The sequence below is a fragment of the Pseudoliparis swirei genome, chromosome 16 (assembly GCF_029220125.1).
Source record: "Pseudoliparis swirei isolate HS2019 ecotype Mariana Trench chromosome 16, NWPU_hadal_v1, whole genome shotgun sequence".
Taxonomy (NCBI): Eukaryota; Metazoa; Chordata; class Actinopteri; order Perciformes; family Liparidae; genus Pseudoliparis; species Pseudoliparis swirei.
The window spans coordinates 8,647,258-8,675,209 of record NC_079403.1 but is presented as its reverse complement, the minus strand read 5'-3'; the positions used below and the strand labels follow the sequence as shown (position 1 = coordinate 8,675,209).

The following is a 27,952-nucleotide window of genomic DNA, read 5'->3' as shown; positions in this document are numbered from 1 at the left end:
TATTATTAAAAATAATAAAACTCGACTGTAATTGGTTCATTCTTATTTGGTCCAGTCCTGCTCATCTCTGAAGGTGTTTGATAGGTCTCCTCAAGGTAAGAGAGCTCTTACCCTGGACATGGCTGAAAATAATTAAATGTGTATACGTTTTAACACTTGAGTAACTAGAGTATTACATTCTGTCCATACAGATGTGTCAAACACAAATCTACATAACAACTTACAGTACAGTATTTCTCATCCATGAGCCCTGACCCAGTCTCATCCCTGCATGATGATGATCCCAACACTTACAGAGTTGAATAAATTAGAACTAGCCACAGAACAAAATATGTTTTCACGACTTTTTAAATGTGATATCTTGCATAGTATGTCTTCATTCACTCATAATTACAAGGAGCATAACAAGTTTAAGTGCAAGGCATTTTCTGTAGGCCTATGTGTAGAAAAACCTTCGGGGCTACTAGATTTGTTTTAACTTATGCATAGTCGTTTAGATGTCAGTTTCTGACTTAACTAATTATATTAACATATAATAAATTGTATCCTATCCAACTGTATAACAAACGCATTTTCCACAACAAACACTTACAATGGACTGCATGCTGTGGTGGTGCGCAGATCAGTAACAGCGAGTATGTTTACGTGCCTTGTCTCGCAGCTCTCGCGCTGGCAGCGAACCGACCAGCAGAGCTGTGTTTTCTACCCACAATGCATCACCGCGGAAAACACGGCGCCGCCATGTTTGTACTATTCTGGTCGTGAATGGATATCACTGCCGCATAGAATCGTTTCCCTTACTAGTCTCACGTTTTGTACCGTCAAAACGGTGGAATAATAAAGATTAAATGCACTCTCAAGTTGTGTAATAGCACTCTCAGAGGGACGCGTTTCACCATGTCAGCCAACGCTCAGAGTAAGTATTTGTCAACAACGCGAATTTAGCAATGTAGCTAAGCTAGTTAACGTGCTGAACGATAGCTAATGTCAAAACATTTGTGGAAATATTCTTGTGTTGACGGCAGGGCGCATACTCGACCACAACAATGACTAACTGCGGCGAGCGTTTAAACATACATGTGATACTCTTGTTCCGTGAATAGCGTGTTAAGTTTAAGCGAAATGTAGCGATAGGTTCGGTGCTCGCTGACGCTAGCTTCAAGTTATTACTAATATTTAGCTTAGCGTAACACTGTGTACTTTATTTTCGCTAAATGACATTACCCACGATGTAATCTAAATAATTGATGGCCAAATCACGCGCTAACATTAGCTTTGAATCTTCCATTCTCCAAATTTATTTCGTGAGGTTTATCAGCTGCTTTTGCTACTTTAGCAATCAAGCTAGCGCTAGCACCCTTAGACCTAACGCTGATGAAACGCTCGCTGGTATAAATCACGTTTCAAACTTGATTGACTGATCGATGTTACTCGTGGCGTTCTGTTTTCCATGTTACAGTTACTCTTGAACTGTTAACTTTGCTTAAAAATATGTAGACATAATAGTCAGTCGCTGCAGCATTGAGGGGGAGGGGGGGGTCACGTCACGTCACCCCTGTATATGACGCAGTTTATCCTGTGATTTTATTCCATTTTTGCCTTTTGTTTTCCATTATCTTTGGGCTGTACTGACTATCAGAAGATCCCTAATATTTCAGTTTGAGCCCGAGCCTACACACGTGACACGGGCTGGTTGAATACATCCGCTTCTCAACATTGGCACAGGCTGTTTCTGCCTGTTATGTCTGCGTAAGACTGACGTCACCTAAGAGCGCTTCAACACGCTTCAGAGACTGAACTGTTGTCTTTTTTAAGGAAGTCATTTTTATTTAGTTGCGTTGTTTTCAGGATCCTGGTATTGTGCATGTTAAAAAACACAGAACCGACACTGTTTCCCATCCCATTTCTCAAAGGGGGGTTACGGCTACTGCGGCTACTTACTATACTATGTCATTGTTTATGCATGCACTAATATTTAGTTTGCAGGACTTACAGTTGTGTATTTTCCAATACTAAGTACCGATATGAGTACTTAATAATATAATGATGCTCCTCACATTCTGACATGTTGTCATTTACAACATGATGCTTTTGTTGACATTTTAACATTTAGCATTGTGCTTTCCTGAAACGAACCAAGCGTAGTTTGTAGGAGGGATTTTAATAATTAAACCTGGCTACCAGATAAACGATCGGAAGAAATATTAAACATTTAAAAAGACAATAGCTGATTCACCTGAAATGCATATCTGTGCATACGGGTTAACCCCAGTTACATTACATTACATTACATGTCATTTAGCAGACGCTTTTATCCAAAGCGACTTACAATAAGTGCATTTCAACCTAGAGTACAAACTAAGAACAACAAGAATACAGGAAGTTACAACCTCCATTGGTGAGAAATGAAGCCAATGCTTGAAGTGCTAAAAACTGCAGTTCTTCAAATGGCTAGTTGAGGCTTGCTCCAAAAGTGAGTTAATTACCATAGACCCCCATGTTTAGATGCCCAACTTCACAGCAGAAATAAATATGTTTACAGCTTGGTAAAACACACGCTTTGATCTCTATATCAACTTCCCCCATTCATGACAACTATATTTAATTCATTATATTAACACCTAAAGTCAGGCATAATTGAGGGCGTATCCGCTTTGAGTGAGAGGTGGGTGCCGTAACTGGATGCTACTTAATCGTGGTCGACTCCCCCATGATCCACCTTTTTGCCCATTTTTATATTTAGACTCTGTTGTCACTGCCAAAATGTTGACGGCTTGCTCTTCATAAAACCAGTGGGGGATGTTGGGGAGAGTAGGTCCGTATTTTATACATGGGCTAACCCACGACAATGCATGCTTTATTGAGGCTACTTCCTCTTCTGAAACTGGGTCACATGATAATCAAACTGCAGCAGCAGGTGTGGGAGGAGCTGTGATTGCATTCTTATTGATGATTAGTTTGATAACTGGAAATGGATACATTTCTTACTGGTTTTTCAAAAAGTTAACGTTCAAACATATACAACTACGCTGAAACACCGGCCACATTTTAGTTTCATGTACGTATAATAAAATCATACCTTTCTTTTTTGATTCATGACAAGCAAAGAGATGGATGTGTTTACCAGTCTCGACTGTATGTTATGATGTTGGTATCCATGGCATTTGTGCACCTCATGCTCAAGTTGTTGTTTCAGCGTGGCATAAGAGGCACGCAAATCTGATTCAACAACTTAGTGTGCTAATAGTCTCCGTACATTTCAAGTCGTGCAGGCCAGTAGGACAGACTCATATTATCACCTGCGATGATGGTAATTATATTAACATATTCAACTGCTCTGTAACCAACTAACTTTTCTTTTGCAGATTATAACTTTGATGAATATAACAAACCTGGTGCTGAGCGGTCACGCAGGAGGAGAGGTGAAGATGACGATCTAGAGAGGTAAATATCTCTTGTTGTGATTTCTCTACAAAAAGAGTGCTATAATGTAAATTAGTTGGTTATCATTTATCTATATAACAACAACTAAATTCTCTACAAAACTTAAATAAGGTGATAGCTGGCTGGAGATTACCAGGGAGCTGAAGGTTTTCACCTCGATGATGGCTCACAATCAAACACGTCATTTTGGTTTAAAAAGTACAAACATCAGAAGATAGCGTGTTCTACTTACCCATCTTTTAAATTGTTATGTCTCCATTCTGATCTTTAGCGCACAGCTGATTGGTACATGGTTTGTTTACATGACGAAGCATAACACTTGCTGATGGGACATGTGTCTCTATGGCCGAGTTCTCTGCCCTCATTATGGCTGTGACATTATTCCTCGTTCAGCTTGACCTAATGTTAGATTTCAATTATAATTAATGAAAGTGACTTGTGATTCTTGTCATACAGTGCAGTCAGTTGGTGTGAGATTTATTTTACAAAGGATTATACATTTTTATATTCAAATATCTGTTAATTATTCAAATATATTTTCAAATGTATGATGTTTGTTGACAGCCCTATTGCAGAATAAGATTATTTCTAAATGGATATCACTCTGCACCATTATATGGCTTAGCTAACCTGTTATTGGATGTTTTGTCTCTTTTCAAAGTGATTTGGAAGAGGAACTGTTGGGGGAGGATTGGCTGTCAGTTAAAAAGGTAAGATAATATAAACTCACTGTTATCATTTGATTTTATACTTAGTGCCAATAAAACACTTGGCTTGCCAGTATGGTTTCCCTGTTTACAAGCAGGAAATGGAAAATAATAAAATAATATCCAAAGCATTGGGTGTGGATGTTGGTAGAACATTTAGGAAATAGTAGTGAACAGTGGACTTGAAGCAGGTGGCTCCTCCTCAGGGGGAGCTGTTGATGTGAACCAGGAGGAAGTACAGTGGACAAATAGAACTGTGTTGACCTGCCCAGATTGCCTTCACCACATGGGAATAGAGCATCCTTTGGGGATGGAGGTGGTCCCCTGCCCCCATGCTTCACACATGAACAACCTACTATTTATTTTAAGCACACCATAATGTTTATATCTTTTTGCTTCAGAATCCTTCAGAAGTGTCGGATGAAGAGCTTAACGATGACCTTCTACAAAGTGATGATGAAGATGTAAATATGAGGTAAGCTGATGGAATAAGTGTCATGTGTTTTATATTGTCTGTTATAAAGCTGGCAAAGTCAAGATCCAAATCTTGTGCATTTTACTATTTGTTTTTCATTTCTGTTTTTGGCAAACCCCAATATTTGTTTGTTTTCAGTGGTCAGAGTATAAGCGTCAATGCCACATACAGCGTGGGCCCATCCTATGGCCAGCAGGACAACTTGCATGGAGCAGTTGACACAGATGACGTTGTGAACCTGGGTGCAGAGGGCTGTGGAGAAGAGGATGTACAGGAGGAAGGGTACCAGCATGAGGGGGAAGAAGCGTTCACACAAGACTACAGCCAAGACAACAACGCAGAGATGCCTGAAGACCAAATAGATTACACTGGAGAGCAAGCTGGGGCTGACGATTGCTACCAAGATGAAGTGCTAGACATTCAAATCAATGAGCCCATAGATGGTGAATTTCAAGTGAGTTCTCACATTTGCTTACTTGCATGTAAAAGCCTGTGGATGCACACACACATACACACACACACACACACACACACACCCTGCCCTCCCCTTTCTCTCCAACTCTATTGTTCCCAAAAGATGATATCAGTTTTTCTTGTCTCAAGAAGGGGACAGTCAGGATTGAAAATGTATTCAGGAGAAGGAGATGTCGGTTGGCGTTTTTGGGCAGGAGGGGATTAGATTCATTATCACTTCCTGCCAGTTAATTTCTCCGTCTTGCTGACAAAGTTTGTGTTGACAGCTTGTTTGGCATGAGGTAATACTCTGCTGTCGCCTCCAAATCCGTGTGCCATTGTGACCTTGGGCCCTGTATCTTTGAGGGAGTAAGAAGCTGCTTTGTGTTGGCGAGATGTGCTGCCAATCGGCGGAGGTTAATGTGGGGGGCTTTTATCTCGGGCTTTAGGCTGGATCTGATAAAGTCTCATGCAGGTGAAAAGATTATTGACCTTCCTGAGGACACCCCATACAGTTTTCTAATGATTGATGCGATTTTCCCTTTTATTCGCTTCCCTTCCCTCTTAGCCAGAACTAAGAGGATCAAAGATAAGACCGGATCCATGTGCAAATGTCCGTTATGGTCTATTTACCAAGGTGTGATGCTGTTTGGCACCTGACAGAGATATATTGGTCTACCTCCTTTTTTCCAAACAAAGATAAGATGTTGACCTTCTTACTGACCATGTGCGGCACAAGTGGATGCCTATTTTGGATTTGGTGAAATGTCTGCCGGTGTAAATTTGTATAATGCGAAATAACTGTTTACAAGGTCACTAAACTGCCTGGCCTTGACATTTTGCTCGCCATGGTATTCAGTTGGTACTATGTGGAACAGTTTAAAGGATTACGCTCCTGCGTTCCCTTGGGGCAGCCTGTCCATTCGTCTGGTGTGCTGAAAGCCTTTTTTTCTTCTTTCTGCATTAATATGTGCTGCTGTTTGCCAGGTTAATGGAGCGCAGCACCAAACACCATGGTGTGACCTAGAGTCTGACCTTATTTAGCTATTTTGTTAGAGGGTACATATAGAATGTTTGAATGACGAGCAACTCCTCAACCAGAAGGATGACGTTAGATTCCTGGAATGAATGTGCATTTAGGAATATATGAAATTATTGCATCGTGACTTGAACGGAAATATTCTTATGGTAGAGTAAAAAAAACTTGTTGTTTGGAATGTTTTTGGCATGGATTCATGAAGTCAGCGGTCAATAACTGCAATTTGCAAGGAGTCAGTCAATGATATTGCTTTTATCCGTGCCTGCATTTCTGTATATCATGTCAAACATTTACATCTCATTGAATTCCTAATGCTGCCAGGAATAGTAATGAAGCCTTGCTCCCACTGTTATGGTAATTTGGGTTGGGAGGGGGGTTACATGGTGCCCCCCCAAATATCTTCTGTAACATTTTGTTTGCCTTCATGCTATATATGATTTAGTCATTTTTCTTTATGAAAAGGTAAAATATCTATCTGTAGTCATGAGAACATCATCATTAAGCACACATTCAGCAATACAAATTGGATTAAACGTGTACATCCTTATTTCATACTCAATCATTGTGTCCTTTGTGCTTATGTTTAAAAGTATATTATATATATGTATTTATATTTGTCTTTCATCACATGGCACACATTGACGGTTTCAATTTCAGCAAGGACACTAAGATTGTTTTCCAACATGGTCGGCTATGGCAGATCCATATCGAAGCGTTGTTACCACTTTATCTAATCAATACGTATTATCTTTGTGATCTTTGAAGGATGATGACTATCCAACCTATGATGATCGGCGTCTGGGTGCACATGGAGTCCAAAAGCAGCAGGGAGGGGGAGAAGAGCAGCAGCAGGAAGAGGAAGACGCAGCCAAAGACTCTCGGGTCTTTGACACGGATGAGGTATGACAACCTCCATATAGAACCTCAGACCTTTTTGTTGCTATTGATCTTTTTATTTTCGTTTGTATCTGCTATTGAAACCCGGCAGTTAGTAATTCATTTTCATCATAGCTCAGTTTATGAACATAGAGGTCTGTAGTTATTTGGTTCATTCAAAGCAGTGTTGTTTTGTGCGTAAAGTTAATTAAGACTAATTGTGTACTGAGTAGTGGTAGGTAGTAAATTCATGAAGAAAGTTTAAAGAGTGATAATCCGTGTTGAAAGTTGACAACTATAAAGATTAATTTAATTATGAATTAAACTACTGTCTTGATGTTATCTGTTCATCACTTGGTCTATAAAAATTCCTAAAGTTAGCGACAATTTCCTTAAAACGTCTTGTTTTGTCTGACTCAGTCTTCAACCCAAGGATATTTAATGTCATAGAAGAGAAAAAAAGCCGGCAAATATTCTTATTTTAGAAGCTTGAACCAGATAATGTTTTGCCATTTTTGTTGAAAAAGTTACTTAAACTATATAATGATTATCAAAATGGATTAAATAGCTAGTTGTTTTCGCTTCAGAGCAGATTGTGTGATGCACTGCAAATCATCATGACATTTAACATAACTGAGTGTAAAAATTGTGACACTTGTTTACTCCTCTAAAAATATCCTCAGGTTGAAAATGATGCCGGCCCTGAAGAAGAAATGAAGGAGGAATCGGACGAGGAGGACGAGGAAGATGAAGAGTCTGGTCGTATTCGGTTTAAATCTGAGAGAAAGGATGGTCATGTTGTGCGGCTGGCTGATGTAGGCAGCAACAGGAGGTGTATACCTGAAACACTAGGTATACATTTTTTTTCTACTAAGCATTATTTAGGGAAATAATATTCTTACTCAAATACTCACATTTTCAGATCTTAAAATCTTTGCTCCACACTGTCATAGCTTTACATCACTATGGACTTCAACCTGGATTTATTGCCAGATTATTTCCACACAGTGTCGTACAAATCCTCTTTTTTCCTATTCCGCCGCTCTCTAGAACTGTCGGACAGGGCTAAGCAGGATCTGATGCAGTTTGAGGAACAGGAACGGCAAAAGAAACAAAACCGATACGGAGGGCGAGGCGGAATGCGAGGAGGAATGCGAGGAGGCCGAGGAAGAGGAGGCTTCCCACCTTTTGGAATGGATTTTAGAGGGGAAAACCGAGGAAGAATGATTGACCACAGGATCTCCCTGCTGGGAAACATGGGCATGCAGGTAAACAATTCAACAACAACAACAGCAACCTCGACACTTCTTTTCACGGGATAATTGTTTTGGCTACACTGAGTAAAGCATCACACTCCTCTAGGGGAGCAGCTGAAGACGGCGTAAGAGCTTACCGGATGAGATGACTGAACTCGTCAGAGTTACGACGAGGCTGGTTGTTTTTGTATGCGACGTGTGTTTTGTTCGAGGCTCTCTTCGCTATCTAAGACCTCCAAAGCTGTGGTCGCTTGCGCATGACCAAAGTCAAAACGCTCTGCTCCCCCGTATCTATGTTGATATATGGATTACAGAGAATGATCTGTAGTCCATTTAGACAGTATTATACTAAATTAAATTTGTTCTTACCCAGGATTTAGTTTCTTGTGGGGTTTTAGTATTTAATGTCACTCGAAGCATTTAATCCTTAGATTTACATGCCTCATCGGTTCATACAATACCAACTGAAGGTCTAGGGGAAAAGTAATGATACGAACATGAAAGGTAAATATAAACAACTGTGATGATTGCAGTCGTGATGTTTAAGATGCCACGTTTCCATTTAATGTATTTTATACTTGATCACTGAATAAAATCATGCATTTTACCAATTTTACAAAAGTGCACAAAAAGGAATTTAAGGTTAATAAATGATACATTACCAATATACTGTTGTGACAAAGGATTTGTTATCAAGGCTGCGTGATATTTCACTCCAGTTCTCCATTGTTTATTTATTCTTTTACTCTGTGACAATAGGTTGTCAAATTCCAAACAAAACACTGGAAATTAATATTTAATAATGTATGTGGACTACATGGCGACACCATAATCATTCTGCTCACTGCTGTTAATGAGGTTGTACTTTTACAACATATTGAATGTTTACTCACTTGACTTATCTGGTCACTGGCATGTTTATGTGTTTGTTTGGTAGCTTAAATGGACAGACAATGGCTCATTATCAAGCACCCTTTTGAAACTTCACTTGACGATATCATTATTGCTCATTAATCAGTTGGTGAATCCCTGGTTGATTATGTTGATGCTCGCAGACAGCTAACTTTTTCCTTTCTTCCTCTAAATGGCTCTAGCTTTCTTAAAAATATATAATTATCTTGTGATCCCACCAAGGTTTCTTGCTTAAAAAACATATACTTTCAGTTTCAGCCCAGGATTTCATTATTTTAGCACACAGTGTTCGATCTTGCTGGTGAATTGACTTGTTGGTGTGTCATTGCATGGCTGCGAGCAGTGACGTCGGCGTCTTCCCAGGAATGGATGTGTTTTGACAGGTTGTTTGGTTTTGCCTCCTCTTCGTTTCCCCATCTTTTTCCAATTAGCAGCCATCCTCCCGAATGCCTCTTCCTCATCAGCAGCAACTGCACTCCCAGCAGCACCACCCATCACGTCCAAGAGGACCTCCTCCCTTCCAAGACCACGGGCGCCCGCTGGCCCAGCAGCCCCTTCAGCCCCTCATCCCCCCGCACATGGCACACCGCTCCCCACCGGTACGGCCCCAGATGGAGCCGCCACCACGAATGATGAGCTCCCCGCCACCCAACTTCCCCCAGCACCACCTGCAGCAGCCTCCACAGTCCAAAAACATCCACATCAACCCTCATTTCAGAGGGCCCACGTCATCTTCTGTACAAGGTAGGCAAGCCACTCATTCAAGGGCTTTCTATGTTTTGGTTTTGCTGCTGTGGCTTCAAAAGAATATTCCTCATTTCCAGTCATGTTGTGGTTTCGCCACAGTGCTAACTAATTAGTAGTATCAATCTCACTCACATTATCTTCACTGAATGACAGTTCTGCCACCTTTGCATTGGCAAGAACATATGTAGCATTAAGCCAAGTTCCTAATTATACACACATAAAGGTCCACAATATGCATTTTAAAGACATCACCAGGAAGTCAACGTCAAACTGATTGAAAAGCTGTAAAAAAGATATAGATTGAAGAGTACTGATCACCATTTCACATGTCTTGTTTTGGCCACTGACGAGCTCAGCTTGTTTTTATAGGTGTCTGACAACAATATGTAGATTACCCTACAGTGATGTACCCTTTTGTTAAAGGAAAAAAACAACTTGTATTCATCTAAAACTTCGGGTTTTTAGTTTATTACGGTTGTCCTCACAAACTAAGATTCGGAATCTAAATTCTGAGAAAGAAAATCATAATTTCCATTTCATCCAAACGTCTGCAGCCCTGGTTCATCTGCATGATGATCAGTTGAGATGCATGCTATGGCTGGCAGCTATCCTTCGACTGTCCTGAAAGGTGTCTGGATTAGAATGTCATTTAGTTGTTTGGTTGAATGACAAGTGAATAGCTCTCTCAGCCAGTCATGGGTTTATCCTCCATTTTTCTTCCACCATTTCATTCCCTGAGATGGGTTTATCTGGCCTGTCTGTCCAGGCCATGATTGAAATTTTGTTAGTAAGGCGTGCGTGTTTGTCTGTGTTTGTGTTGCTGTGTGCGCGCATGTGTGTTGCTGTGTGCAAGTGCTCATGGGGTTTTGGTTTTGCTCCTGAAAGGAAAAATTGAGGTGTGTGTGTGTGTATTGATTTATACATTACTTTAAGTGATTGTTTCATATTGCATGTTTTCCAGCGGTAGATGTTGACATGCAATTACACTCACCCTTATTTTGGAGCAGTATGCCAGCAATATGAACATCCAGTTTATTGAATTGGAGGTGCTACTAACGATTATTTTCATTATTGATTAATCTGTTGATTATGTTCTCAATTAATCACTGATGTGACAATGTTTGTCAAACGGCAAACGTCTTACTCAATTCTATCTATCTTTTCTTTTTTTTGTCTAATTATTCTCATGTATTTGATATTTCCTTGAGCTCCCTGGTCTGTGCTTAGCTGTGTAAAGATGTGAGGAGCAATTCTGATATTTATATTTTAACATGTATGTCAGTGTAACAGCCTTAAGCATGAAGATGTCTAATGGGCTCCTCCCTTTCTATCACCACCCTCTCTTTGCCTACTGCCCTTCATTTTCCCTTTTCTCCCCCTCCTCCATCCACCCCCTTTCTCTTGCTCTCTCTCTCATTGCAGTGCCCTTGATGCCTCCTGCTCAGAGCCAGCCCAGACCTGCTGTGGGTCCTCAGAGGTTCCCTGTGAGTAGCAGCTGCTCCTCTCCCTCCCCTTTGCCTCGCTTTCTCTACCTCCCCACACTCCTAGCGTCCCTTTTTGTGAGGGCAATATCATTACGGCAATTAGACCGCCTGCCTGGGCCAAATACTGTTTGAGCAAATCTGTAAACACAGATACGAGTCTGACTGCACAACTGGAAATGCGTGATAGCGGCTTTAGGCGGTAGATTCTGGGAGGTCGAGGCTGCAGTGGCGGGACTTAGGTTAGCTACTCTTCATGGATGGGCTGGGGCTCAGACTACCAAGCTTGGCACATAATGAAATTGTGAAACTAGGATATACCGCCAGTTCAAATTCACTTTCCGCAAGTTTGTGTCCCAAAGGCACGGAGACCTTTTTTCAACAGTATTTGAATTAATGAAACATGTTGGTGGTTTGATGGGACTGGGGTGAGCCTCATGCCTTTTTGCAACATATATTCCGAAGGCTGAATTTCATGTCAGAGAAAATAAATTTTAAGTCGGTGATTTCCTGTAAGAAACGGTCCTTTTATTTCACTCACAAAGAACCCATTCCAAGGATGACTGAAACCCCTTTAAAGTAATTACTGTATTGAGGAAAATGGCTCGATAGCAAGTCAGCCAAAGTGCCCTAAGTTACTCCGTCCTTCTAGTTAATGATGCCCAGGCATCAGGTGGTGCTGATGCTGACTGACATCTTCCTGGAAATTGCATTTTATATGGATTTATGCAAATGAGTCAATGGAAAATGGCTGCATCCAATTGCATTCATTTGGATTTACAACCCTGTTGCCAATTAAGCCAGGCTTTCACATAGCCAATATTTGTCCCAATTTTTTTTTTTATTTACCAACCTTCACTGTCCGTATCTTGCAATTCATGTGCCTTGAGGTCTGATTGTCCTAGATATAGATGGCACAGTTGTTCTGCTTCTGATCACGGAGTAGAAGGTGAGGTTGGACAACTGGGCTGATGAATAGCGTAGTGTTAGATTCCCCAGCTGTCAATCGCGTTCAGGCGGCTGCTGCCAAGGACACAATTTGAAATGCAGGTGACATACCAGCCGGCAACATCCCATTTACCAGTGGGTACCTGATTACTCATGATTATCATACATTATCATCCTATCAAATTTAATTGCTAAAAGACAGGGCGAATGGGGGGGTCATAGCTTCTAGTTTAACTACGTTACATTTTTGCTGCTGGAGACTGGTTTTGAAATATTTATCTCGGCGGCAATTATAGGTATTAGAATATTTAATCTGTTTTAGATAATGACATTCATATTAACCACAAAATTAAGATGCCACCAACCTAATTTCTAGTCATTATATTGCATTCACACACAGACATATATAAATATATATTGAGATCCTTTATTTATTTTTGCTAATTATATTCTTCCATGATAAGTGTTTTCCGTCTCATTCCCGTAACACTATCAGGAAATTATCCTGAAAACAAAGAATATGCTTTATAGTTTATATTTAAATGTCTAAGAATTTCCCATGAAAACCAGAAACAAAACATCTTCTTAAACTCAAATGTCCATTCTTTATTAGACACTTGGACATTTGACCCCTCCATTATATTTGTCCTGGTTATCCCCTCACTGGGAGAACTATCCTAAAATCAGTTGCATATTGAGCAGCCAGAAGCCTGTTTATCAGGGATTAAAAGCGAGAGGGTGAGCAGTGTTATTTGAGAGGTATTATGTGGACACCAGAGTCCTCGTTGTGCAAACCTGCCTGCCTGATCTCTTAGAACAGTATGATTGGCCCCTCATTGTGATCCCCTGTCTTTGTAAGCCCCTTTGATTAACTTTCTGTTAAGCAAGTTTTTGGAACTCTGGCCTTCTAGCTTTCTAACACCGTTCCTCTCTAAATACCGCCACACAGCAGTGGAATAAAGATGGATTAAGCCTTGATAGCATCTTAAGTAATGCACAATAGGCTTGGAGGAGGCAAGCAACCCATTTGTGGAAGTGCCACGTGTTGAATAGCAGGTTAATTTTTCAACAGAGATGGATGTTTAACAGAAAAGAAGAGACCGTTATGAGGGGGATTCGAATTCCAAGGAGGGATTAAAGGGTTGTTATCTAGTTTTCCTTGGGAGATAGATGGGGAGTAATGTGCATGTAGACTGCTGTTGGACATACGAAGTGGTTGAGACAAAGGTGAGGGCACTTATCCTCTTCCTTGTTAGAGACGGGCCTTTAAAGGTTTATGAACAAAGCCACAAGTAGCATTAATGCGGGTTTGCTCTCAAATTCAGGCTGAAGGGTTTCTTAAATATTGGCATGCATATTTATGTTTACAAGATTTTGCATCTCTTTAATGACCCTAGCCTTTCAATTACAAGCGCTCCCTGTTCGATGCGCTACTCTCCAACAAATTCCCATTTTTCATTAGTCTAATTTGTCTGTGATCATTGAGTTCCCAGTATGGCCTATAATTCATGGCTTTTGTGTTTTCCCAGGAACCGGGCGACTTCCAGCAGCACATGACTGGTAATTTTGGTCAACCCCAGCGGCCCCCTCATCACATGGAGCCCTATAGGAACCAGCCACCTCAAGGCCCCCAAGACAGAGAGACACTCTTTATGGGAGGTGAGTCCTCCACCCACCTTTGACGAGGGTTACAAAGCACACTTGGCATATTTAATCCTATTCGACAACACCTCTGGCGGTATACCTACAGGGTACGCTGCTTGCTTTCTGCTACTTTCCTATCGGCAGCACTCATGTTAAATGCATGTGTATATATACATCTGAATGAGCCTTGGATACTGCATTAAACACCTATATTTCAGATTTCTTCACTCACAATGCAGATTTATAAACAAACTACTTTGCTGTTTACACTTTCACCTTGATAGAGTTGTCTGTTTTCGTTCCCCTTGCCGTAAGACTATACATCTGGAGAGGGAGTTACTGATGTACTGACATTGGCTCAAAATGTAAAAGACTGACATCTCTGTTGTGTTGCGGCTTGGTCTTCCTTCTGTGGGCACAGAGCGCACAGAGTCAACACGGTTTCCAGGGCAGCACATGTTTGATCACCAGGGCTCCAGCCCTCTGATGAACAGCAGCCACAACCTCCACCAGCAGCAGCAGCAGCAGCAGCAGCCGCAGCCGCAGCAGCTGCAGCTGCCTGGCCAGGGCCACATGGGCTTCGGCCCACCAGGACCAGCCTTCAACCAGCCAGGCCAGGGTCCGCTAGGAATTTTTCCAAGAGAACCCCCAAGACCCAACATCCCTCCTCACCAAGGTCATCCAGGGATGGTCGGGTTGAATCAACAAGGTGGCCCCCCCAACCAGCCCAGACCCTTCATGGGCCTTCGTCAGCCATTTGGCCAGCAGGGGAACCTTTTCCCCCCTCCTCAAGTCCAGTTTGGGATGCAGGTACGACTAAGAGTAAGTGATTTTTGAGCCAATAGCTCGCCGGCTGTATGTTGCACAACGATTGTGTTTGGTTTCTCTAGTTCTTCCTAATTTTTAATTTGCTTTAATATTCTCTTACCTGTTACAATTCTTGTACAGGAAGCTGGCAAACAATTCACATGCTTTGTCTGCCATGAATGTATGAATTGTTGTCAGCTTTGCTCTAGATTATCAAAATTAATATGGCAAGAGCAATGATTAGACGAGTACTGTACACATGAATAAACTGGACTAGTTATCACATTCACTGTTACTGAAGCATGAAGGGAAAAGACGTGTCTGTTTGGCACCATAGACAAGAGCTCCCTCTAGTGATTGAATCAATATTGTTGATCTACTGGAGAGATACTCGAGGATACCAGTTGGAGGTTAACTACTGTTTATGCAGGAATTTTTGTATGTTAATGTTGAGATTAGCATTCATAAGAAGTATTACCATACTATTGTAATAAAAAACAATATTCTGGTTTACTCAAATCTTCTCTCGCTGATATTTCAGGGCTTGCTGCACGGCCCTTCGGTCTCCCAGCTTGGGCATCACGACTCCTTGCCATCCCATCAGTCCATGCAGCAGCAGCAGCAGCAGCAGCAGCATAGGCAGGAGTTATCACATCATCAGCAGCAACATCTAAATGTCAATGAGCCTCGCTCCATGATGCACCACGGCCAGAATCTTTTCCATCAACAGCAGGCACATGGTAGCCCGAGGCAGATGACTCCCCGCCCTCAGAACCCCCAACAGCGCAACATGTCCAACAGGCAGAGGATGGTGAGAGATTAACATATCAGATCATCTATGTTCTGGCTGTAAAATGGGGTCATTCTAATAACTATATACTGTTGTCGCCTTCCATCAATAAACAAGAAATGGCATATAAAACATGGGTCAAACTAAATGCATATCTTCAGATCAGATTGTTCGTAATAACATGAAATGCTAATATTATTCCCTTTCTTCAGAACACGCCTATCTCCAAGCAAATGCAGCAGCGCAACAGCAACCTCCGGGAGCTCCCCGTAGCACCTGGCAACACAAACATGAACAGTGCCCGCCCTGCCGCCAACATTAGGCCTGTTGCCAAGGCAACACAGGGGATGCATCCTGGGCAGAACACTCAGCTGGTGCCTGACGGGGGAAGAGGAAGAGGCCAAGTTGCTGCCAGGTTTGAAGCACAGCCTGGAGGAAGCGGCAGGACGGTGGTTCGCAAGGAGATCCCATGCATGCCGTCCAGCACGGCACCACTGGTCAGCTTTTGAACAACAACAATAAAAAAAACAAAGGCTTTGGAACCATGTCGTAATGGCACAATGGACCTATTATTTCAGATAATCGTGTGTTCTGTGTTTTATTAATATCCTTCTGAAATTGTACCGTAACTGGGAATTTGTTTCCTGCTAAATTCCCAGTGTCCCAGAACGTATATTTTAGTGTGCTGCGAAGGACTAATTATCCAATCATACGGTTGTTAATGGTAGCAGTCTCATTGGAAAGACCAGATCAATACTACTGCATTTTTCTCTTGGGTTTTGCCGTTGATTACATCTGACTGTCGGCCCAAGTAAAATGGTTCAAATTAGACCGAGTGGCTCACGCCTCCCCTTCAAGTAAGTGGAGACAGGTAGTCAGTTTGTGCTTTGTGCCACAGGACCCCAATGAGGACGAGGAGACGCGGCAGTACCGTCTGAAGATTGAGGAGCAGAAGCGCCAGAGAGAAGAGATCCTAAAGAGAAAGGAGATGAGACGGCAGATGCAGGCTGGCGTCAGAAAGAAGGAGCTGCTGGACAGGCTCAACGCTCAGACCCCGAGCCAGGGCCCGCCTCCTTCACATATGCAACCCTCTCAACAGAATCCGCTAGCGTCACGTCCTCTACTCCAACAACCACCACCACAATCACAGCAGCAGCAGCAACAACAACTACAGCAGCAGCAGCAACAACTACAACTACAGCTACAGCAACAACAACTACAACTACAGCAGCAGCAGCAGCAGCAGAGACAGTTGCCTCTGAGGACACAACAATCATTGAATCCATCATTAAAGAGTCTCAATCAAGCCACCCCCATCCCTCCCAACGGCAGTCCTCACATCCCTCCACCACGGCCCAATGTCAAGGCACGCCTGCAGATGGTAAAAGGTGGCACCCAGCAGCAGCAGTCCCCCGGACCTGTTCCAGACCAGCAATGGAAACCGCCTCAACCAACAGCATTCAATCATCAGCAGCTGCTGCTGCTGCAACAGCGAAGGAACAGCGCTGTGCAGAACGTGAACCGGCCTGCTGATCAGATCCAGGCTAGTCAGGTCCCCCCAAAGACTATACCTGTACCTGCCTCTGTGGTACCTGGCCAGGCTCAGGCTCTAACTCAAGGACCTAAACCTGGGGCTAAAAGAACTGTGATGCAGCGAGCCAAGAATTCATCTTTCGAAGGACAGCAGGTGCCGCAAAAAGTCAGAGTCGTCAAACTTTCAGGAGCGGTGAGCATGCCAATTCCATTTTCATCCGACACCGTCTTTTGTGTTTTGGGCCGACATTTATTTGATCCTCTTCGCAGGGGAAACGACAGTTTTGAAATGAAATGCCACTGATTGCCCTCGCACTGTCTATTTTGTAATCTAAAAGATATCTAACCTATGGGTTTGACAAGGTGATGCGTGTCATTTTGCTAAAAATTGATTTGTTAACAGTTTCCTCTCTTAAGCTTTGGGAACTGGTATTTAAGACACAATGCCTTTACGCACGTTTTACCTTTTTAGAAGCTCAGAAAGGCTGAATGCATTAAAGAGAGAAGTATGACATTTATCTGAAGAGTTGGGAACACCTCGTCGCTGCTCTTAAAGGTTGACATCCTCTTTTAAGGGCAGAAAAGTATTATTTTAAAGATAGAGGCCTCGAAGACGGTAAAACAAGAATGACAGTAACACCAACAAGTCCAGAATTACCACGGCTGGCTATTTTAAACTCACTTGATAAGTTACTACTGTGACCTTAATTACACGTTAATCTTTATTGAAAAACCACAAAGGCATGCATGTTAAACACTCGTACTTGTCACTGATGAGACTCGTTGGTGTGATAGTATTCGAAAATAAGCCGCTTTCCGACTCCGTCCCAGAGGATCGAGCCGCAGAGCCCGAATCGCAGGCTGGCTGCAGATGAAGATAACAGAGTGTCAGTGCGGTAATGGAAACCTGCGCCGAGCTATCTGATGGACCGCATCTTGGAGAAAGCAGGAGAGTGGGATGTGTGGTGGAGAAGGCGAGATGGAAACGGCTCAGGCCTACAGCCACATTGTTCCGCTGTCATCAACGGGCACTTGACAATGTTATCGCCTGCCTTCTCTTTTTCTCTTGCTCTCTCTCTTCCTCTCTGTCATCCCCGGGTTGCTTTTCCACCATCAACCCATCTCTCAGGTGCAAGGCAACAAAAGAATGCCAATCCGAGACCCTCGTAATTAATCTTTTTTGGTTGAACGGAGAGGCGACATAATACCTGTGTAAGAAAGTTGCCACTTTTGAGGATTTGGATTTGTGTGGCTTAGGCACACAGATAAGAGGCACATTATATTTTCATCAGGGATAATACAAAGCAGCGCAATACACAAAAGCTGGGGAGGAGAGTGGGGAAGGGGGGATGGGGTACACATCGAGCCGCTGTCGTTCCAGTGTAATGCAGCTTAGCATTTGATGGGTGCAATCAGGAGCTGCGATTTCTATAGGAGGGATTAATCCATTTACTCTCAACTGGGGACAGGTCAGAGATATCGCCTCTTTTCTTCCCCTGTATTGATCTGTCACATCTCTCCGCAGAGTCGGGGAAGAGACGACCTTCAATTCTTCCCCGCGTGTCAACAGTCGAGCTGTGACTTTATTTGATAATGAGACCATCACCTTGTTGGGTTGATCTTTATTCCCCACAGCATGCCTGATAGGGATCCAATGCCGATGCTGGCACTTTTTTTTACCTCTGCTTTCTAGATGTTGCCTTGTATTTCTCCTTGTTGTTCGGAAACATCGGCTCCAATCCACAGTCTTTATACCTTTTATAGGAATAGTTTTTCTTTTATCCAATTGCAAATGAAATGGATGGATAAAAAATAAGCTACTTTGGCTCGGATGCTCTCCCTGTCTGTCGTAACCTCTCTATTGTTGCACTCGAGGCCCCGCCCACAGCACATATCTGATTGATTACACGTCACGAGTAATTGTGCCTCTCAACACCACTTAAGGATACTGACATTTAAAACTGCTCCGGTGAGCAAGCGGCAGATATTGCTGTGATTACAGTAAACATCACAATGCTGCAAATTTATATTGGTTGCAAATATTAGTTTTCGACCTCCTTGATTACCAATAACCCGTGTCGGCCCTGAAATACCAATCAATTGATCCTTAATGTGAATAGGATTGTGATGCATCAGATAGATGGAGAGGATTGAAGGTTGTCTGAGTGACTAATTGGTGTTTCCCATCATCCCCATGCAGAGTGGAAACGGGTCAGCGGTGGCCGCGGAGCCAGTGCAGCAACAAGGCAGCTGGTCGGCAACCCCGGTCAACCAGGCCGTGCAGAGGAAGGTCACCATGACGGGGCAGCAACAGGCACCGGGCGGGACGCCACAGGCAGGCCGAGGGGTCACGGGCAACCCACCGCAAAACAGGGTATGTCATAAATGGTCACATCCCGCCCTCTGTGTACACACACACACACACACACACACATGTGTACACACGCACATCTATATATTAATAGAGCAGACTGTGAGATGATGGCAGTTTGGAAATAAAAGGAGCTGGAATGTCTCCTGTAAAGTTGTCTTCTGCCGCGGGTGCTCGCTACCCTGGCATTCAGAAGACGTCCCAATCTAGCAGGAGTGGTAATAAGACAGGACAGTGTGCCAGGTGCAGGAGTATTGACAAGCTGAGAGCAGTGTAACACGGGGGGCTACACAAGGTCCCCTGGCCTCTCTGCATGCCTGTCACCACCAGGCTGCTGTCGCAGCCAACATACACACTGACGGGCTAAGGCAGTCACCATAACGCTTGCATGGCTCCTCTCTCCTTGGCTCCCCCAACACACACACACTCCCTCCATCTTCTCTTATCTCTTTTCGAAGTCTCTCCTCCTCTTCTTCCTCTGCAGCTGAGGAAACATACCTCTCACTCTCAAGCTAAAATGAAGATATGCCATGCCACATGCATCATGTTCTGACATTGATGTCCTATGTAGAAATATGATTAGTCAATCATTGGAAAGCCTGGCGTGTCTGAGAGGCACATGAGGAAAACACACAGCGTTTCTAAATGTGCCTTTGTGCTGGGAAGTGTAGCTCCTCTTCACGTGTTGAACGTGAGATTAAAACATCAACACGCCTGTGGAAGCAGTGAGAGGCTCGGTCTGTGTTTACGCCTGCCGTCTTTCTCTTAACCCGTACCCGATTATTATCTAATTTTTTTACGACGTGGCCAATTGTTCTCACACCTGCTGTAGGTTGTCGTGTCGGGCCGGGGTAGAGGTGTCGCTCAGATGGGACGAGGACGCCCGACGACTCCCGGACAAAGCCCAAAAGAAGCCGAGGGCGACCGCTGCACTGTGTCCATCGAGGGCCTCTCTTCGTCCACAACCGACCTTCAGCTGAAGAATCTTCTCAGGTCCATCGGCCCCATAGAGGTAGGTACAGCAGCGTGATGCGTGCCTGTGCACTTTTAATGTATTCAAGTACCGTTCGTCCCTCTTAATGTGCTTGCAAAGCATGTAGTTTGTATGAAGAGGAGCAGAATTGGCAAGTACGGCGCGATGAAACACAGATATGTACTTATCATGCGCCCACCAGAGGGGCGGTAATGAAATCTTCGTGGTGTGATCCCATAGCGCCCTCTGTCGTAGGGATTAAGTTGGTCGAGAACATTTCCCGACGCCACCCTCTCTCCCTCTTGTGGATAAGGGGAGCATCCAGTTGAACTCTTTCGACCCTTTTCACAGGAGACATTTTGACTTGAAGAGCTTGTGTAGATGAATAAATGATAATAATAATAACTTTATTCATATAGCACCTTTAAAAACAATGTTTACAAAGTGCTCCACAGAGAGGCAAAACAAGTGGAATAGCAAGAAACCAATATTACATTTAAAAGTATATTTTAAAAATAAAATGGAAAATAAAAAATAAATAAATTAAAAACCAAATAAATTAAAAACAGACAACTAAATTAGGGGAACCAAAGTTCTGCATAAAAAGACTAGATCACTTAAAAGCTGTTCTATAAAAATGTTTTTTATTGTGGCTGAATCCCATTTAGCTGCTTTGACTCCAGCATCGTGCATGTTTGTTCTGCCACGTGAACAGAGCATCGTTAGGGATCCTTGTAACACCTGTGCTTTTCCTCCTATGACGTCTATCGCAATAGAGACACGTTTGTATTTGACTATTTCTGTTTATTGCAGATGTTCAAAATGATGCCGCAGCAGAGGAAAGCAATGGCCACATTTTCCAGTCCCCAGCATGCAGAAAGTTTTCAAATGAGCTTCAATAGGTAATCAATGCACTTCCCTCTTTATCACCTATATATATAAAAGCCCAATTATATAATGACCTACTATTGTTGCTAACCTTTACATCTTGCCAATGCGGTTGGTCATGGAGTTTAGCTACTGTACAGATTGTACGGCACCATTTTTCATTAGTATATTTGCCCCTGAGACAATGGCTCAAACATTGTTATCACACTTACTACACAGGCACATGATTGATTTGTCCCACATTGATGTGTCGCTGACTGATGGATGAGGAGCGCAATAGAGCCAGAGAGTCCTGTCACAAGGAGTCCCCTCCTCCCGACGCCGGAGCCTCTCATGCACCGCTCCAGCTCGGCATAGGAATACTTCTTCGGCCCTTTCGGGGCCTCACGCCGTCGACGTGTCTGCACAGAAGCATCATTCATCTCCTCTCGACCTGGAACAGTGAACTTAAAGACCTGAGTTGCGAGCATGCCTTTGTTTTGACTTTGTGTACCCGACTGTCCATTGTTGTCAAACGGCACTGGAGAGACACCGGACAGTTAATCCTATTTTAACGAAGTTTGTGAAGAATGCCCTGCGCATCTTCCGAGGACACTTAAGTAGAACTCAACATGGGATAATGGTTGCTCCCCATCTCCGTTAGATTCATCATTAAAAAATAGACTAACACTTAAACTTTATAATAGTGACATGACCACTTCGTCTGAGTTTTTTTTATTTATCCGCGGCCTGCTGTTTGTGCAGATGTTGGTGGCCGACTGCGTGGCCGGCCGAGTCCCAGAGCAGTGTCTGGCCCCTGCTGTAGATGGCAGTATTTCATCACTAATGGTGCTCAATTTGTGTTCATCTCAAGCCCGCGTTAAGGTGGCGATGAGTCTCCAAGCAGTTTCTGGGTGAATGGCGCCATCTAGTGGAGAGCCGGTGTACAGGCACGCAGGTGGTTGGCATTGAATATTTTATCACATAGTAGTGACGGGGACCAGATTGGCTTTGGACGTTAAATAAATAGCAATTTATATAATTTGTTTTCTAAATTACCAACGATTTTACGAATTGTAAATGTTGTGACTCTTGTGTATATATTTTGTGGTGCTTTTCCGTTTCAGTGCCGCTTCTGGGACCGATTGTTCAGATCCTCTCGCTCAGGTTGGTTAGTTTGGTCGTTTGACGTTGCTCATGTTCTAAAAGTTTAGATCTTTTAACCGTTACCTGGAGTCCAATTTGGAATTACCGTTCACGCATTTCAGATGTGTATTTTAGTTTGTATTGATCATGGATGAGTTAGATTTAGGATTGTGATCTGTGCTGATCGTGCGTTGATGAAGTGTGCATGTGCGATTTCTTTTGCCGATTTTTTTTTTTAGAATTACAAATTTACATGTACATTGTTCGGCATTCGGCGTTCATGCGGTGCGCCGGAGAGTAGCTGACGATTCCCCCCCGATACATTTCTGTGACTGCTTCCTCCGTTCTGTTATAATTGATCCAAATCTGCGCGACTATCAGTTGATAATTGGTGCCTCTCACTGAGCTGCATGGCGTGTGAGCGGTTTGGCAGAGTAGTTCACCATTTTACCTTTCCCTGTAAATTGAATCTCCCTCTCTTTATACAGAGACATCAGACTGAAGGCGAACCCCGACGTAAAGAACCGTTTTCTCTGAGCATGAGCCCTTGTACGGGCAGAGCTACGACGTCCCTGAAACCCTTGAATTATCTAAATATTTAATTTCCTTGTCCGGCTCTGTTCGATTTCATGAGACGTCATTATTAGACTGGATATAGCAACTACGGCTCATTTACTTGTTCCATGATATTTTTCCTTTTTCTTCATTGCACGATTGTTTTTGTCTATTCTGGGTTTAAAGTTTGTTAAACAAAAAAAAAACCTTTTAATTATTTTGAAATTGTTGCCCGTGTTTGCGAATAAGTTAAGCTCAGAGCCGAACGTCGTATAATTTGAAGAAGGACGCCGAGGGGGCAACCATTATCTTGGTAGTGATAGTGTACATAAGTAGACCAGAACTTTCTCTCAGTGTTCATCCTGTTCATATTTTTTTTTAAGTTACTCTTGACTTCCGTTGTATCGCGTTAAACATTTTATATGTAAGGATCTACTGATGTGTCCAGGCATAAATCCTTTTACTAGTGTTTTGTTTCTAATTTGGATCCAAAATGACTGGACCACATTTCTGTTTATAAGACATTTGACAACAAGTGTAAGGGAAAATAAAAACATGGCCAATATACCGTGAAGATGCAGGTATGTGAAGCCGGTTCAACTTTAGCCCAAAGATGTGTGGTTGTGTGTGATGTCCGTCTTTCTGGTGCCTATACAATGAATAATCTTTCTTATTTGTGCTGCATTTGTACTCATTTTTATATTACGGATTCTGTAAGGTCCTGGGTACATATCTCATCTACTTTAAACACCTTTTTAAGCACCTTGAATGGCAAGAAATACTACCGTATATAGATTTAGGGGGATGCCACTGAAATTTGGCATTCGGATTCTTTTCTTCATATCCAGAAATGCAAGAATTCTTGTCCTGCCCATTTAACTGTGATGTCATACTCATGTTCAGCTCCCGACAGCCCTTTCGGAGGTAAAGCAATAGGAAGATACATTCAGCCACATATTAACCTTTCACTGGATTTGACTAATGCAAAGATAATGTGTAACATTAAGACGATCCTACTTTGATTCGGTTAGTGAATCGACGCCTGGCTTCTGCATCTGGATGACATCACAGATGAAGCTCTCGTCTTCAGAAAGAGTTGTTCTTGTTCACGAGTACCTCGTGGTCTCTGATCTCGACTGCACGTGTGAATCAAATATACACATTTAGTGGCATTTCCCTTTTTTAAAATAGGTATAATTTGAAAAAAGTGAAAATCCTCGAGGTTTACAAAGCAGCTGCACGTGCGTAGGTCACTAGATCCTCAGCCAGCGTGAGGTGTTGGGACCATTGGGCCGCCTCAGGCCCGACACTCCTGAGAACCCTTCTTTCCTCGTGTAAGACCTGAGGTTTCATGGGTTTCTTTTGTTGTATGTTGTGCATTTGTTCTAAACTGTCTTCTTTCTGTTTTGTTCCTTTTTGTTTTGAGTTGAAATGATGTGGAGGTTTTTGTTCCCTAACCATTTGTATTTAATGTCTTTCATGTTGTGGGTTACGTGATGTTAGTGTTGTAGTAAATCCTGTGGATTTGAAAAAGTACCGGCCGTGCCAGTGTTAGTTATCTTGCTACAAGACGGCTGTTCTTGTACCGACAGAGCAGATTCATATTGAATCTTTTCGTACCTTAATTTTAAGAATTTAGGACATATAATGTACCTTGAACTTTTAGACGTGACGTTTTATTTCTTCTCGTAAATTCCTTGAGGAAAGTGGTGCTCTACTACGTCCTGGTTTACAGCAGGCTATTTAACTTGTTTTTCCAATCACATCAGCTCATGTGGTTGCAGTAAAGTATTTAATATTTGATTCAGAATCGACCCATCCTGGACGTATCCATGGGTCTTTCTTATGGTTGCATAAGCCTTTAATGTGGCTGCTAGTATCCGAGTGTTGCGCAACGTGCCTGGTTGGGTTTTCCATAACGCCGACCTCCTCCAACAGGTCCGTTTGGTGAGGAGCAGCTGAAGTAACGTCCTCCTTTTCTCTCCTCAGATCCATCCGCAAAAGCAAAGTTAAAGGACCCCACCGAAGGTTTAGCAGGGTCACGCAAATTGGGTTATGAATGGGTTAGGACTCACGACTGACTGCGGTATAAATTATAACGACACCTTTTCCCATCTTAAAGGCCGCTGTTGGTTTTGGTTCGCTGTACGAAAACTGGAAATCCATGACATTCAGCTATTGGTCAAAGTGATGTTGTTTTTGCATAATACGGCATTTTATGTAATTGGTTCCTTGTTGAGGTGCGATTGCATCGCGCCGTCCCTCTAACTCTAGTGTAATTCTAGGTTAAACCCAGCAGGTCATTTGAAACCACCTGATCCCATTTTGAAGAATGATTTCTTCTCTGTGCTGCTGGTACAAACAAATATGTGTTTGCTGCGTGTTGAATAGAACAAATTCAAACTGCTTTCAATTAGTGTTTTTTAATGAAGTTGCCCTCAACAACCAAGAAGCAGCCGTACGTGTCCACCTTTTGTCTTTGTTCGGTTTCGTATTAGTCAACCCGCGTTTATTTAGTCGACGATACGCCAGATGGATATTTGTCTGAACCAGCAGACGTCCGCTTTAAATGTTTTCAAATTACCCTTTTTCCTCTTTTAAAATGTGGTTTTAATTCATCTTTTGGTAAAACGGTTACTTCCACGTGTGACACGAATGGGACCATTGATGCCAACGAAAGTGTGAGAAGAGAAGTGTTGATCACACGAGGGGTCCGAGCGGGTCGAGCGAGCCCCCCCCCCCCCCGTTGGTTTGGTCCTCTCGTACTAACACGTTGTTTCTCTCCAGCGCTCGGCCCCGAGGAGCCGGCGGGCCGCTCCGGCCGCCGTGTCACCGTTTCCTGCCTTAACCCGCTCACTTCACACTTCAGGTTCCCTCGCAGGGTTGGGCCCGGGACGGAGGATTTGTCTCGCGCTTACTTCCCTCCCTTAATAGATGCCGGGCCACACATCCTTCCATTACTGCTTTTCCCGCCATCGCTCTCCTTCCAGCCTGCGTGTAATTTGACAGTCGCTGGTCTTTTCCCCGCGATGCAGCCGTTGTTGAATGAACTTGAGGCTTCTGTGTGGAGCAGGGGGCCCCGCCTGGATTACCAGTGCGTGTCCGTCTGCGTGACGACAGCCGGGTTCACAGAGCAGACGCTCTCCAGCCGCTTTGCGGCTTTCACTTCACCAAAAGCTCGTCCCGGCGTCTTGACATGCGATGTTTGGTTGGATTTTTTGAGAACAAAAAGACGCTGCGGTGGTTTCCTCACCTCGAACAGTTACGGCGCACCGAATAACGACGATACCGATAACCGACGATCCACCCGATCGAATTGTGACCGACGCGGTTGACGGTCCATGCTGTCATGTGTGTTCTCAGTTTGCTGTAAAACAAGAAGTCATGTTTTGTGTTGGAAGACTCTTGAGTCCTTTCAGTCATGTTCTCATACTGTCAAGAATGTAATGGAAAGAAGAAAAAGACAAACAAGTGAATCATTCTTTCAGAGGTGAAATGTGTTACGTTTGATATGAGAAACTGAAGAAAAATAAATGTTTTGATATACACAGCAACGCCACTGAGTTTGTCTTTTTTGTGAAAAGTCGTGTTCAAACCCCTTTCAGATGAAACCCGTCTCCGCGTTTGGCCCGGCCCCCTGAACAATACCAGAGATGCACTATGATTTTTTTATTGTTATTATTTCATAAATAGTGATATTTATTTCCTGACTTTTTTTTCTGTGAAGATCCCGGAAAGGATTATTAATATTTGGTTATGTGTGGCTTTCTGGAAAACAATAAATGTTTACATTTAGGCACCCCTGCGATTGTCACACTTTTTCTGTTACAACATCAGAGAAGGGAAAAGTTATGTGGCCCTCACAGGGAAAAGTTTGGGGACCCCTGCTCTAACATGTCTGCTGTGGATCCCTCACTACGGATTCACTATATTTTAAGTTGTAAGCAGTTGAACCAAAGACCGATCAAACCTCTGATGATGACTTAGTTTAAACCCTTCAGGGCTGTATATATTGTGACAAAATGATCTATATTTTGTTTTCGATCAATATTGTTCATCTGTTTCTGTCCCATTATTTATCCTAAAACCTCTCGGATACATTTGGCAAACTCTTCTAGGGTTTCTGTTGGGTTAGTGTGGTCTTCAATTCAGTTTTCTTCAATATTTATATATATATACAACATTTTAAGAACATATTTTGATAATGATGTTCACTTGCAGGTGAAACAACCCCCCAGTGCTACTGTTAAGGCTTAACGGACAACTGGGAACTCTACTTCATAATTCTCAAAGAATTTGAATTGTATATCGGCCCTGATGGTTTCTCTCTATTTTGGTCAAACAAAAAAGTATAACTATACTTTGAACCGTCCATCTGCTCTATTTGTTCATCCATCTATCATTTGCTCAGTCTAGTTAAAGTTCACTTCCCGTTTATTGACAGTGAGGGAGGAGGCCATAGTAAAAGGTGTGTGTCACGTTCAGGGCCAGATCCTTGTAAAAATGTATTTCCCTCTCTAACTCACCACCTCCGTCCTGAGCGCTCTGCTGGTTTCGGCCTCAGAGGAGAGTGAACGTTGCCTGGGAAGAACCCCGGAGCGCTTCCCATTTGCAGAACCCTACTCAGAAACAGCCAGTTGTGTTTTCCACAATGCCAGACGGTTCATGTTTGCAAATGTCAACATTTGTAAAAGCCGTTGTTGAGCCCGAGCAGACTGAGGGCCCCCAGAGGGATTAGAGGAGGCTCTGTTTACCTGCTCTGAGGAATGCGGCCCTGCACGGACGCTTTTGTATCCGTCAGGGACCCAAGGTCACCGCGTGGCAGAGATGGGCCTGCTTTGTCCCTCCTCAAAGTTTCCACCTCGCAGTATCAACAACCAAACACAATGTGGGAGAAGGAATTCCTGCTCGTGTTGCTACAGTGTTCA

General features: G+C 43.0%; 1 protein-coding gene across 5 annotated transcripts; it reads left to right on the top strand.

Annotated features, from left to right (window-relative positions):
* The first annotated feature begins 747 nt into the window (after positions 1-747).
* On the top strand, positions 748-26,578 carry rbm33a (RNA binding motif protein 33a). 5 transcript variants are annotated; one of them, XR_008834029.1, is made up of 20 exons: positions 749-916; positions 3,366-3,444; positions 4,106-4,154; positions 4,553-4,626; positions 4,765-5,080; positions 6,884-7,018; positions 7,678-7,846; positions 8,045-8,262; positions 9,594-9,906; positions 11,332-11,393; positions 13,868-13,997; positions 14,404-14,804; positions 15,331-15,600; positions 15,792-16,076; positions 16,478-17,305; positions 19,313-19,486; positions 20,316-20,495; positions 21,270-21,358; positions 21,564-22,490; positions 22,958-26,578. XR_008834029.1 is itself a non-coding variant. In XM_056433805.1 (19 exons), exons 1-19 carry the CDS (start codon positions 898-900, stop codon positions 21,610-21,612), a joined length of 3,828 nt encoding a protein of 1,275 aa, XP_056289780.1. In that variant the 5' UTR covers positions 748-897; the 3' UTR covers positions 21,613-26,578. The 5 variants fall into 5 exon arrangements, 4 of the variants coding, with proteins under 4 accessions (XP_056289780.1, XP_056289778.1, XP_056289779.1 ...); XM_056433805.1 differs by having other exon boundaries at positions 748-916; positions 14,404-14,792; positions 21,564-26,578; XM_056433803.1 differs by lacking the exon at positions 21,564-22,490 and having other exon boundaries at positions 748-916.
* The last annotated feature ends 1,374 nt before the right edge of the window (positions 26,579-27,952 follow it).

Bases quoted from the DNA above. Each gene is read 5' to 3' on its own strand.
- rbm33a (XM_056433803.1), top strand. The intron at 14,805-15,330 runs GTAAGTGATTTT...CTGATATTTCAG, and splicing joins GGATGCAGGTACGACTAAGA to GGCTTGCTGCACGGCCCTTC. The intron at 20,496-21,269 runs GTAGGTACAGCA...TGTTTATTGCAG, and splicing joins GGTCCATCGGCCCCATAGAG to ATGTTCAAAATGATGCCGCA.